Below are 14350 nucleotides of genomic sequence, written 5' to 3' on the forward strand. Positions count from 1 at the left end.
GTCTTGGTTGCAGCAGGCAGTGTCCTTAGTTGTGGCATTCGAACTCTTAGTTGCAGCATGCATGTGGGATCTAGTTCCCTGACCAGAGAGTGAACCCGGGCCCCCTGCATTGGGAGCACAGAGTCTCAACCACTGCGCCACCAGGGAAGTCCCCATTTTAGTTTTTAAAAAGTGTACAATTCAGTGATTTTTAGTATACTCGCAAAGTTGTGCAATGATCACCAATATCTAATTAGAAGATTTTCATCATTTCAGAAAGACAACCCCATATCCATTAGCCGTTATTCTCCAATCACTCCTCCCCCACCTCCCCCTGTCCCTGGCATAATTTATCTACTTTCCGTCTGTCCATATTTGCCTATTCTGAACATTCCATGTAACAGATTCACCAAATATGTAGTCTTTTATATCTGGCTTCTTTCACTTAACACAATTTCAAAGTTTCATCCATTTTGTAGCATATATCAATACTTTTTATGGTCAAATAATACTCCATTGCATGGACATCCCACATTTTGTTTATCCATTCATCAACTGATGGGCGTTTGGATTGATTCCACTTTTTGGCTATTATGAATAATGCTACTATGAGTATATGTGTTTAAGTTTTCGTGTGGATGTAAGTTTTTTTTTATTGAAGTATAGTTGATTTACAATACTGTTTCAGATGTACAGCATAGTGGATTTTTTTTGCAAATTATGTACCATATAGGTTATTACAAGATATTGAATATAATTTAACCCTGTGCTATACAGTAAATCCTTGTTGCTTATCTATTTTATGTATAGTAGTTTGTTAACCCCACATTCCTAAGTTGTCTCTCCCTTCCTCCCTATCCCATTTAGTAACCATAAGTTTGTTTTCTATACTGAAACAAACTCACAGACATGGACATATGTTTTTAATTCTCTTGGGTAAATACCTAAGGCTGAAATTGCGGGGTCATATAATTACTCTGCTTATATTTTGAGGAAGTGCGAAACTGTTTTCCAAAGTCACTGCACTATTTTACATTCCCATCAGCAATGTTTGAGAATTCCAATTTCTCCATATCCTCACCAACACTTGTTATTGTCCATCTTTTTTATCATAGTCATCCTAGTGTGTGAAGTGATACCTCATTGTGGTTTTGATTTGCAGTTCTCTAATGACAAATGATGTTGAGCATCTTTTCATGTGCTTCTTGGTCACTTGTATATCTTTTTTGGAGAACTGTCATTCAAATCCTTTGCCTATTTTAAAAATTGGGTTATTAATCTTTTGTTATTAAGTTGTAAGAGATCTCTATATATTCTAGATACTAGACCCTTATCAGATATTTTCCTCCCATTCTGTGGATTGTCTGTTTCCTTTTTTGATGGTATCCTTTGAGGCACAAAAGTTTTTGATTTTGATGAAGTCCATTTTATCTATTTTTTCTTTTATTGTTTGTGCTTTTGGTGTCATATATAAGAAATTATTGCCTAATCCAAAGTCACAAAGATTTATTCCTATGTTTCCTTCTAAGAATTTTATAGTTTTAGCTCTTAATTTATCCATTTTGAGTTAAGTTTTGTAAGTCTATTTTTTTTTTTACCTTGAGATTTTTTTTTTGAGCAAGTTTAGGTTTACAGAAAAACTGGGGGAAAAATACAGATATGCCCCCAATCCCCTCCCCAACTCCCCCTATTAATTTGTGCATTAGTGTGATATTTGTTACAATTGAGGAGCCAACATTGATACATTATTATTTACTAAAGTCCATAGTTTACATTAGGGCTCACTCTTTGTGTTGTACATCAAAGCATGTTATTTTAATATAAAATTGCATATTAATATGTGAAAGAAACCAATCTGAAAAGGCTATTACTGTATGATTCCAACGATATGACATTCTGGAAAAGGCAAAACTGTGGAGACAGTGAAAAGATCAGTGGTTGCCAGGGCCTTAGGGGGAAGGAGGGAGGATTTTTAGGGCACTGAAATTATTCTGTATGATGCTATAATTGTGGATACACGTCATTATATATTTGTCAAGCCCATAGAGTATACAACACAAAGAGTGAACTCTAATGTAAACTATGGGTTTTGATTAATAATGATGCATCAGTGTTGGTTCAGCTATTGTAACAAATGTACTGCACAGGTGCAGGATGTTGATGGTGGTAGAGGCTATGTAAGGTTTGGGGAGAGGAGAGGTGGGGGAATGTGAGAACCCTCTATACTTTTTGCTCAATTTTACTGTGAAACTAAAACAGCTCTAAAAAATAAAGTCTATTATATTTTTAATGAAACATATTGATAATTTAATTGTCCCTTCTAGAGGAATAAATAATGGTATAATTATATAATGAAATACTATATATTAGATAACAAATGAATTAGATCTATAAATTATAAACAGGGATATATCTCAAAAACATAATGCTGAATCAAAGAAAAGCAATTGTTGAATGATACCGCTGATGTATATTTAAAAGAACACATAAAATATTGTACACTGGTTATGGATATACAAATATGTGCATAAAAGTAAAAAATGGACTGGAAGAACTCAACAATTGCCTCTGCAAATCATGTGAGGAGATGGGAATATGGCAATGATTAAAAGATGCTTAGGTTTATCTGTAATGTTTTACTTCTTTTTAAAAATAAACTAGGGACTTCCCTGGTGGTGCAGTGGTTGGGAATCTGCCTGCCAATGCGGGGGACATGGGTTTGAGCCCTGGCCCAGGAAGATCCCACATGCTGCGGAGCAACTAAGCCCATGCGCCACAACTGCTGAGCAACCCCCGCTCTCCACAACTAGAGAAAGCCCGCACACAGCAACGAAGACACAATGCAGCCAAAAATAAATAAATAAAAATAAATTTATAAAAATTAAATAAATAAATAAACTAAATCACTAATCATCAGGGAAATGCAAATCAAAATCACAATGAGGTATCACCTCACACCTGTTAGAATGGCTATTATCAAAAAGACAAATAAAGATATGCAGAAAAAGGAATCCTGTACACTGTTGGTGGCAATGTAAATTGGTGTAGCCACTATGGAAAACAGTATGTTAACTGCTCAAGAATTTTAAAAAGGACTACTGTATGACCCAGCAATTTTACTTCTGGGTATTTACCCGAAGAAGGCAAAAACACTAACTTGAAAAGGTATCTGCACCCCCATGTTCATTGTAGCATTACTGATAATAGTTAAGACATGAAGCAACCTAAAAGCCCATCAATGGATGAATGGATAAAGAAAATAAATACATGTATGTACACACACAATGGAATATTATTTAGCCATATAAAAAATGAAATCTTGCATTTGCGACAACATGGATGGAGCTTAAAGGCATTATGCTAAGTGAAATAAGTCAGACAGAGAAAGATGAATACCATACGATCTCATTTATATGTGGAATCTAAAAAACAAAAATACAAACTCATGGATACAGAGAATAGATTGGTGGTTGCCAGAGGTGGGGGGAGAAGAGTGGGCAAAATGAATGAAGGTGGCCAAAAGGTACAAACTTCCAGTTATAAGATAAATAAGTCATGGGGATGTAACATACAGTATGGTGACTATGGTTAACAATACTGTATTATATACTTGAAAGTTGCTAAGACAGTAAATCTTAAAAGATATTATCATAAGAATTGTAACTGTGTGTAGTGATGGATGTTAACTAGGCATATTATGGTGATAATTTCATAATATATACATATATCAAATCATGTGTACACTCAAAACTAATATAATGTTATTTGTCAATTATATCTCAATTTTATTTATTTTATATCTCAATTTTAAAAAGTAAAATACAATAGACTAGAATCAAATATGACAAAATACCAAGGGTAGTTCATTCTAGGTAATGGGAATATAGATATTTATTATATCCTTTTAACTTTTCTGTAATTGTTATAAATTCTCAAATAAAACAGGGAATGGGTGGTGAGGAAGTGGAGACAATATACAGACAATTCGCAAGAAGCTGAGAACAGATACATGAGGCAGACCATGTTTGTGTGCTCTTGGCAGCAATTTAGTAGATAGGGAAAAGTCCATGTTTCAGGATAAAAAGGATAACTCCAGGAGAGAAATTCTCTATGAACTCCAATATATATCATTAATTGGAAAAAAAAAGAGGGGAGCAATTTGCAGAACAATATGTACAACATCCTGCTTTTGTTTAGAAAACCCAACTTTTATAAAACACAATTATGTATTTCAACATGTGTGAATATATACATACAAAAGAAAAAAAAAAACCCTCCGAATGGCAACACTGGTTACTTCTGGGAGGAGAATGCAATTGTTATAATGGTCAAATAGGACTTCTGCTTTTCTTGTATTTGAATTTTTTTACAACACGAATGTATCCATATATATCTCACGTAATTTTTTGTGGCAAGTTAACTTCTCATTTCTGTGAAAAAATTTCACTGTAAGAAAACAGCTGACTGACATTCAATAACCTCATGTTTTCTAACAGAACTTTTGAAACAATTTTTTTTTTTTTTTTTTTCTGTATGCGGGCCTCTCACCGTTGTGGTCTCTCCCACTGCGGAGCGCAGGCTCCGGACGCGCAGGCTCAGCGGCCATGGCTCACCGGCCCAGCCGCTCCGCGGCACGTGGGATCTTCCCGGACCGGGGCACGAACCCGTGTCCCTTGCATCGGCAGGCGGATTCTCAACCACTGCGCCACCAGGGAAGCCCTGAAACAATTTTTAAATGCCTTACTGCAATGAGCACTGCTGAAATTTTAGAAATGTTCTAATGAACAAAGGTAGTGATTTTATGTTCTGTTTATTTTATTTTCAAAAAATATAACTTGGGGCTTCCCTGGTGGCGCAGTGGTTGCGCGTCCGCCTGCCGATGCAGGGGAACCGGGTTCGCGCCCCGGTCTGGGAGGATCCCACATGCCGCAGAGCGGCTGGGCCTGTGAGCCATGGCCGCTGGGCCTGAGCGTCCGGAGCCTGTGCTCCGCAACAGGAGAGGCCGCAGCAGAGGGAGGCCCGCATACCACAAAAAAAAAAAAAAAAATATATATATATATATAACTTGATAATGTGCCTGCAATTTTTAAATGTCTTGAATTTATTACAAGGGTCTTATTTTCTAAAATACAACATGAATCTTCAATGTTCATATGAGATTTATGCTTGTAATGAGGTAGTTTTACATTCTTTATCAAGCATTCTCTTCTCTGTTTTTTCTTTTAGTTCTGACTGAGATTCCCAAAGGGAATTTTCTTCTTTCTCTTTCTCTCTTTTTCATTTACATGTTCATCTCCATAGCTAGCAAGATTTGTTGAATGAATTATAGAATTAATGAGGTCTTTGGCGTCTACCCTGTCCTTGCCTCCCTTTATTTTTTAAAGAACGGTTTAGGGTGATTACAGTTCAGAGCTATTTGGATAGTAGGCTGGATTAGGTAATGCCTAGTGGTCACTTTAAACCTTGTGATTCAAACAAGAATTATGACCGAGACTTATAACCTCCTATTATGACCCTTCTAAAGCTATTAACTCATTGTTTCTCTTTGTAGAAACTTGAAACTTTCTTAGATGGGTGTCTACAAACCTTTTACGGACAGGACAAGATAGGCTCCTTCGACTCTATTCCCTCAGTGAAAAGGAAGTAAAATTTTTTCCGTTAAATTTCAGTATCCTCATAAAACCAACAGAAATATTCCCTTTGTTTTTGCATGCTTCGTCTATTACAGTTTATTAAATTTCAGTGTTGAAAGGGATCTTAGAGAACATCAAGTCCAACATCTTCATTTTATATGTGAGAACATGGTGTGTCACGAAGACGGAGCTAGTGCCTAAAGGTATACAGCAAATTATAGTCAAAGACAAAACAAAAATTCTGCTCTTCTGACGTCATCTGTAACATACTGGCTTGAGTCTGTTTTTATTCAACATACTGTTTTGTCGTATTTACTGGAGAAAACAGACACAGAATGGGAACATAAAAGTCAATACCAGTTTGGCACCAGCATCTTCATGCAGAATGGAATTCATACACAAAAATTTTCACAAGGATGAACAAGAGTTCTGTAAAAACTGAAGAGTTCTTTATCAGGGTCAGGATTTGAGAGAAACCACTGCTTGCAAGCTGGGAATCTGAAGTCAGCTTTATGATAGACTTGCAAGGGCAAGAATAAGAATGTAACGTATTATGACATGGAACACCTTAAAGTCCCCCAAAACAAAATTCTATGATCTTTCTGTTCTACTTACAAAACCATCCCATGGAAAAGTCGCCAAAAGGTTCTTTGAATGAGAGTTTCAAGTGAATGATATGGAATGGCTATACTTGCAGATCTGCACTGTCTAGTAACATGTTTGAGGGCTAACTGGAAGGTAAATATAAGACAATATAGTTATTATGTCCTTTTAAAATAGGTTATAGGGGCTTCCCTGGTGGCGCAGTGGTTGAGAGTCTGCCTGCCGATGCAGGGGACACGGGTTCCTGCCCCGGTCCGGGAAGATGCCACATGCCGCAGAGCGGCTGGGCCCGTGAGCCATGGCCGCTGAGCCTGCGCGTCCGGAGCCTGTGCTCCGCAACGGGAGAGGACACAACAGTGAGAGGCCCGCGTACCGCAAAAAAAAATAATAATAAAAATAAAAAATAAAATAAAATAGGTTATAGACACACATACACACTTCTAACAAGGAAGCTAAGAGCCCTCTTGAACAATAATGTTGAATCAGAAAAATCAGGTGCTCATGGGTGTATTGTGGATTACCTGACATATATAGAACATATTTATGGTGTCTCTGTGATTCTACTAACAAACATCCTTCCTACACTCACCCCACAATCCATGCATGTCTCAAGCAGTTGGGGTTGATCAGATGTGTGATAGGTTCTGACTTCAAACCAAAGAAGAAAGTTCAGTCTCAAGTATGGTGGGATAGGAGATAAATTGAAGAACACCAACATTACTCCCAGAGCATGTCTAGAAATCCCAGTGCATCCCCTGGGAGGTAGTCCTTGTCGTGGAACACATGAAGGCCTGCAAACTCTGCAGTCATGCTGCATTCCTTAGGGTCGTTCGTGGGGTTCTTGGTCTGTCATTATTTGCTTTACAACCCTCTAGTGAGGACGGAAGGTTGGAGGAGTATAACTTCACATTCAAAGTTCTCCTAAGTCACTTGGGGCTCCTCTAAATAACTGCAACTGTAGCAGTCATGATCTCATGTCACCAAAGTTCAAGGCCTTGGGCTTCTTCATATAAAATCCAGGATTAATAATAAAAAATTGCCTTACTTCTCTTCTCAATAAGTAAACAAGACAAAGCTAAACACACAACTCTCTTCCTTTATCACAGATTTAAAATATATTCTTATTTATTGAACAAACAATAGTTTTGATTACCTTCAAGTTGGGTGTAATTTCATCCACAAGCAATAAATAGTGCAGCTCTTCTACTGGTAAAGAAAGGCAACATCCACTATTACCATTGTTTACTGAACAATTTAACAAACTTCTCAGCTTTACATTCTACCACTCCCTTCCAGGGACCTTGAAGCTCCAGACAAACTGCAATCCATTTGCTTGCCAAACAGGTCTAATACATCCCATTTCCATGTTTTGGTTCATCCGATTACTTCTACCTAAAATGTATCCTCTGTCCCACCACACTGCTCTTAGCCCATTGAAATTTTATTTCACTTATTTCATTCGTTCATTTATTTCAACAATGCATCATAAAGTTACAGTCTGCCTAAGTATTTAAGAAGACTGCACATGATTATCTGCTAATAATATTATAGATTTATGCACTTGGTAAGAAATTGCCATATATGAGCTCTAAGATGCCAGATACATCTAAAGTATTTTCTAATTCTTACCATATGACCCAGCAATCCCACTCCTGGGCATATTATCCAGACAAAACTATGATTCAAAGAGATACATGCACCCCTATGTTCATAGCAGTACTATTCACAATAGCCAAGACATGGAAACCACCTAAATGTCCATTGACAAATGAATGGATAAAGACGATGTGGTACATATATACAATAAAATACTATTCAGCCTTAAAAAAGAGAACAAAATAATGCCATTTGCAGCAACATGGATGCAACTAGAGATGATCATACTAAGTGAAGTCAGAAAGACAAAGACAAAGACCATATATCACTTATATGTGGAGTCTAAAATATGACACAAATGAACCTATCTATGAAACAGAAACAAAATCAGGGACATTTGAATAGACTGGTGGTTGCCAAGGGGGAGCGGGGTGGGAGAGGGTAGGAGTGGGAGTTTGGGATTAGCAGTGCAAATTGGTATATATGGAATGGATAAACAACAAGGTCCTACTGTATAGCACAGGGAACGATATTCAGTATCCTGTGATAAACCATGATGGAAAAGAATATGAAAAAGAATGTGTATGTGTGTATATATATATATATATATATATATATATATATAAAACTGGGTCACTTTGCTGTACAGAAATTAACACAACATTGTAATTCAACTATACTTCAATAAAAAATAGATTAAAAAAATAAAGTATTTTGTAAAGCTATGATTACCCTTAACATATATAACATAGTTGGAAAATGTAGACAACTTATTTTTAGAAAAGGAAAAAAAATATTTCAGATATAAATGTCGTGTTTGGGTTTATAATTCATTAATGATATTTATAAATTAAGTTATATGTTAATTTAAAAAATTTACAGCTTGTGTCCATGAATAATTTAAATAAGATTTTGGGAATATACTGCCAAGAGAAATATTTTTAAAATATTTATTTTGTAAAGCTATTGGAAACATTTTGCAGAGTGGAAATGTTGAGGGACTATAACTTTTTTTTCTTTTACTTTTTCAAGTTTGTCATCACAGCATTTCAATCAGAAATTAGCAAAAGTAACACCACCATTAAAATGAGTTTGGTGAATTTTATCCCTTAAGTCAGCCCAGATAAAAGCAGGGAGGGGGACACTGGGGGAACTTTAAATATTAGGGGAATTAGAATCCACTTTATTGTCACCAACCCCAGTTGAATCCCATAAGTCTGGGCCTGGAGACATTTGGAATCCAGGGGAGTCTTTGTGCTTACGTAAAAAAAATTGATATTTAAGCCCTGACTATATCTCGTCTACATTTTAATTATAAATATCACTTTAATTATAAAAATCACAGATTGTGAAGTAGTTGGTTATGTGAAAGATTAAAGATCAAACTGTACAAAGTAATATTCTCACATATTTATATAGCTAATTACTAGAAACTAAAGTTATATCCCCATATATGCAGAATATTTTCTTCTCAGATTTTAATTCCAAAGAACATCTTAAAACTTATTTGGATACAAATCACATTCTATACAATGGGGTATTATAATAATTACATGTAAAACATTTCAAGAATCTAAATGACTATCCTTTAAATATTTGCATGAAAAGTGACAAAATTTTTACTAGATGAATTAGATGCATTTATTTACAACCTAAACCTTTAAAACAGCTAGAACAAGAAGTAAAAGGTAGACTATTACATAATTTTAAACTTTTTTAGATCACCGATCTCTCTGAGAAGCTGATGAAAATTGTAGAATTTTTCACCCAGATAAATACACATACTGAAGCCTGTCTAGGGACTGGGTATTCATTCAATATATATTATTACGCGTGCTCTGTCCCAGGGATCCAGAAGTAAATAGAGGCACAAGCCACTTTTCCTCATAGAGCTTACATCATGGAGATGAAGACAGAAAATTTAAGAAAATAATACATAAATAATTACAGGTTGTGATATGTGCTACAGTGGATTTCGGTTATGAGAACCCCTAATTTAGGACCAGGGACAAACCTCAAATCTGAAGAGGTAATATTACTGTAGTAACTATTTTTTAAAAAGAGAATCCATTTTACATCTCATAAGAAAATGTCATTATGTAACAAAGGAAACTTTAAAAATATGTATTAAATCAAACAAATATTGCAAACAGCATAATAGTTAAGTGTATGAACTTTTAAAACCTGAGATAATGGACTTTATGACATTTAAGGTTGAAATAAACCCAATGATGTTGTAGACATCATGATACAATCTGTTAGTATAGGTCATAAAGCTATTTTAAAATTCACTTGGCTTTTAGAAAATGACAGGAAGATACCCTTTTAAAACACACTTTAGATTTCTGTCATATCCTGTTGCAGTACTAGGAGCTAGGCTTTTTAGACATCCATGGAAAGTGCACCAAGACTAAACATGATGAAAGAAAAAAGAAGGACAAATTAGCAGATACCAGATAGTTGAGGTTAAAAAGTTAGTGTTTATTTCTGTAAACATTTTTATTTAAAAAAAATATTTCTTTTATTTTTCTTTGAATTTTCCCTCCTGTGTGTCTCACAAGGAAGGCATGGCATGCTTTGTTTATAAAGATTTGTAGTGGTCTGGTGTGCTTAAAAATGAAGAGCTTTCTAAAATGTCCTTTGTAATTAGCATGTTAAAGCTTATTTTTATTGTGCTATTTATAGTCTACGTAACCACCATTAAAATCCAAGTGTAAAAGTTATTTAAAATTCAAGTTTAAAAGTTTTCTTTTTAACTTATGTATATAACAGCAAAAACTGGAAGAACATGACCAAAATTTGACAAAATAATAGCATAGTAACATCCACTACATCAAATTACTTTCTCAAACTATTGCCTCTTCCCTTTCTCAAAATAATCTCCACAGCAAACAACAAAAACTCCCTTCAGAAAAACTAATTTAGCTATAAAGTTGCATTTTAAAAATTGGGCCTTATTGATGTCCAGATTAAACAGTTTGGTTGTAAATCTAGTGTAAACATTCTTCATTAACAAGAATGAAATTGCTTTGGCAATAAAAAATCTTTGCCATATAAAATTGTGTGACTATACACAATTTTACTCAAAATAAAAACATTTTAACATTTACTCATCTTTATCAAACATATTATGAAAATCTGCCTTTAAATTGTACTCACATCACTGAATTAATTTTTATGTTGTCTTTGAAAGACACATTTAATAAACATTACTTGTAAAGAAGGCTAGTAGATAAAATTAAATTACATAAATCTACTATAGTAGCATTGCTTTATATTAGGTCTTATAATGACTTTCGGGAAGCCCTAGTTTTTGCAGTTCACATGTCATGGCACTTTATAATTACAAAATGAAATGTCCATATGTTTATTTTGCTTGTAAAAGTACCTGTTCCTTGTATTATGATTAATTCCTGAATTAATGGATTAACAGTCAACTACCTACAATACTTAGTCGTGGATTTTACTGAAACACGTTTTATGCGTAAGTTTTAAAAATAAAGTTATGAAACTTTTCACTAAAAGTACAGTGTCAGAATGATCATATATAGAGCCCAAAGCAGTTTGAACCTTAAAGAATTTCTTCAATGTCTTCTATTCTAAAAACAGTACTTATATTGAATAAAATGCTTCACAGGAAAAGACTGCAAGAATGAAAATACTAGATATATTTTATAAATCTCTACCAGACAATACAGAAACAAATGCATAGAAGGCAAACAAAACACCCTCCAATCTTGAATTTGGCTTTTATTTAAAAATACATTTAGCGTGGAACTATCATAGGACAGAAAATAATAAATCACAAAGAAATGGAATATTTTCAAATACCTTTTAAGCTAGATATAAAAGTTAATAAGATAGCATATACTCAAATTATGGGAAATAGTCCCTAAAATTTGATTCAGTGAACACATTTTGAAAGAAAAGTTCTTTGCACATTTTCCAACGTACCGATATGTTCCTAAGTGCCTTGGTTTTCTGTTAACTAATAGGTAAATGTTGAAAATTTAGTTGCTTTACTTACAATTATCAGATTCACTATTGGCAAAAATTACCACGTCCCTAAATTTTCAATCAGAATTATAAAAATATGAGCTCAAATAGTTATGCTGCCCAAAATAGAAACATCTTAAGTTGATACCTCTGGATAATCAGACAGATATTGCACTAAGTCAGTAATTCCATACCTGATGCTCATTTACATAGAAAGTTAATTCTCTTCTTTATGAAAAACTTACTACAAATAAACTTAATGTTAACCTAATTACAATTACACTTCAAAATATAAAGGCACGAACAGAATAAAGAATAGTTTAATATTTATACTCAAATATTCCACCATGAAAATAATAAAAGGTTGAAAAAAAAATAGGACCTAAAATACTGATACTTTAAAATTTTATAATTTACCGCAGTAGCTAATAAATGGTATTAAAAGTTAACACTGCTAAACCCAATCATTTCCAAATAATTTAGAAAAATGATTTGCTTACATATGAAACGTGCATTGTCCCATCTATAAAGTTCAATTACAGCTCCATTCATTGGAAATATCTACCTGTAGTATAAATGATCAAGACAATGTACAAAAAATATATCTTGCTCCTATAACTTACAATGCACAGAAAAATACCTACAAAAATGGAAATATTTATCCATTTAGGTTCCCAATAAATTAGTGAGAAAGTTTAGTCCATTCCACATTTCTTTCTAAACAAAGGCTAAAGAACTGAAGGTGGTTTACTGCTAGCCCTGTTAGCTTGACAGATATTTTTTAAAATATTTGTCTGATTATATGTAACTTAAGATAAAGTTAGTCTTATTTTTATATCACAGTATACATGGCATTTCTTAATTCAGCAACAGAAAGGCACAATTAGCAAGCAATAAAATTCAGTACCTGAATTATTAAACTAATGTCCAGAACAAGTGCAAATAAAGTACATTCAACACAGTGTACAGAACTGGGAAACAAAAAAAAGGAATCCAAAAACTAATTTTTCTGAAAATTTGGTCCATTAAAAATGCCTCCTATGTTCAACATCATGAGTAACATGAAAGGTGATGGCAGTATAAAACGAGGCAGTAAATCAATATGTGGTAGCATACGAATTCTGGTCTAGTAATTATGCAATTTGATTAGGAAATGGCTCCCATAGTAAATAAACATTAAATATATCTGTTAATAACAACATAACTGTATTAAGTCCAAATACACAGGCACAACTGTTTGCATATTATTATTGATTTTATAATACACCCCCATGGTTTAAAAAAACTTAGGTATATTATTTTATATATAACATATATTAGATACATAATTGTATATTATGTTCCTTAATATATATTATATATAACTTGAATCCATAACAGCACAAAACTCTCCAAATATTACATGAACATTCCAAATGGATACTTATCATTTTCTCAATGTTGAAATAGCTCAGCTCACCTAAAACAATAACTGGATGTGCAATGATAAAATGCACTGACTCCTATGAATTTACTTAAATAATTATTTAAGTTAAATTCCTGCAAAAGCCTAACTCTGATTTGGCTTTTAACTAGAATATGGTTTTAGATATCAGTAACTGATACCCTCCTTTCTTATCGTAAACAATATTTCTCCATCAAGAGATACCAATAAAGAAAAATATGTAAGGAACAAAAAATGTGATAGAGAAGCCAACCATTCCATAGGTAATATACCGATAAGGAAGTTCAACTTCCATGTGCTGTCTTGCTTTTCGAACATCATCACATGGTATATTGAAGATTTTACAGGCTAAAGGAATAGTGATCCTTTTCATTATATCTCTGACTACTAGTACAAACAACATCCCTACGAGAATCCGCAATATGGCTTTTCCAAACAGAGTCACTGAAATAGGGGACCTAGGTAAAGGTAATATATCCAGAGGAGGATCTAATATTAGACCCATTTTATAGGTAAAATGAGATCCACATGCAATCCCAGCACCACTTCCTAGAATCTCAGCTGTGTCTCCCCGGGATGTACTCCAAGTGTCTAGAGTGAAAGAAAAGATCCCCAAGGCTAAATGAAGCCCGATGATGATTAATGGAGCATATTTGTGAGTTTGGTTGAAGTTGTCAATCAGGTCCACAAATGGATAGAAGATAGCTAAGATTAAAATGGTATATACGAATCCAGCAATAACATCCTGAGAAAAGAAGAAGGTAGAGTTGTTTAGTATAATACTTCTTTGGCATTTAAGGAAATATATATATATATATATATATTTCACATTTCAATGTTAATAAATGTACATTTTTAAAATATGTCACATTCTTAAACTTTATATAATAGGTACTAAAAGCTGTTTTAATGATACTAAAAAGATTCATTGATGATAATAAAATGATTATGCTTTTATAGCTCTGCCCTTTTACAAATTAATACATATATGCTATACACAAATGTATATTCAAATGAACAATAAACTATGCTTAATGTATGTAGTGATTTCTGGGAAAAACAATATACAGCTGACCCTTAAACAACATGAGTTTGAATT

The 14350-nt window shown here is 33.8% G+C and overlaps 1 protein-coding gene across 2 annotated transcripts in view; it reads right to left on the reverse strand.

Moving 5' to 3' along the window:
- The window catches only part of SGPP1 (sphingosine-1-phosphate phosphatase 1), a 67816-nt gene that overhangs the window by 20106 nt on the left and 33360 nt on the right, over positions 1 to 14350 (reverse strand). The window contains exon 3 of one of the 2 annotated variants that reach the window (XM_007117689.3): positions 11544 to 13996. The exons of the other annotated variant lie outside the window; for it this stretch is intronic. Within the exon in view, the coding sequence (XP_007117751.2) occupies positions 13445 to 13996 (552 nt within the window). The 3' untranslated portion in view covers positions 11544 to 13444. Of the gene's footprint in view, positions 1 to 11543; positions 13997 to 14350 lie in introns of those variants that run through there. 2 annotated transcript variants of the gene reach the window in all.

Source organism: Physeter macrocephalus, chromosome 11, assembly GCF_002837175.3.
Source record: "Physeter macrocephalus isolate SW-GA chromosome 11, ASM283717v5, whole genome shotgun sequence".
Taxonomy (NCBI): Eukaryota; Metazoa; Chordata; class Mammalia; order Artiodactyla; family Physeteridae; genus Physeter; species Physeter macrocephalus.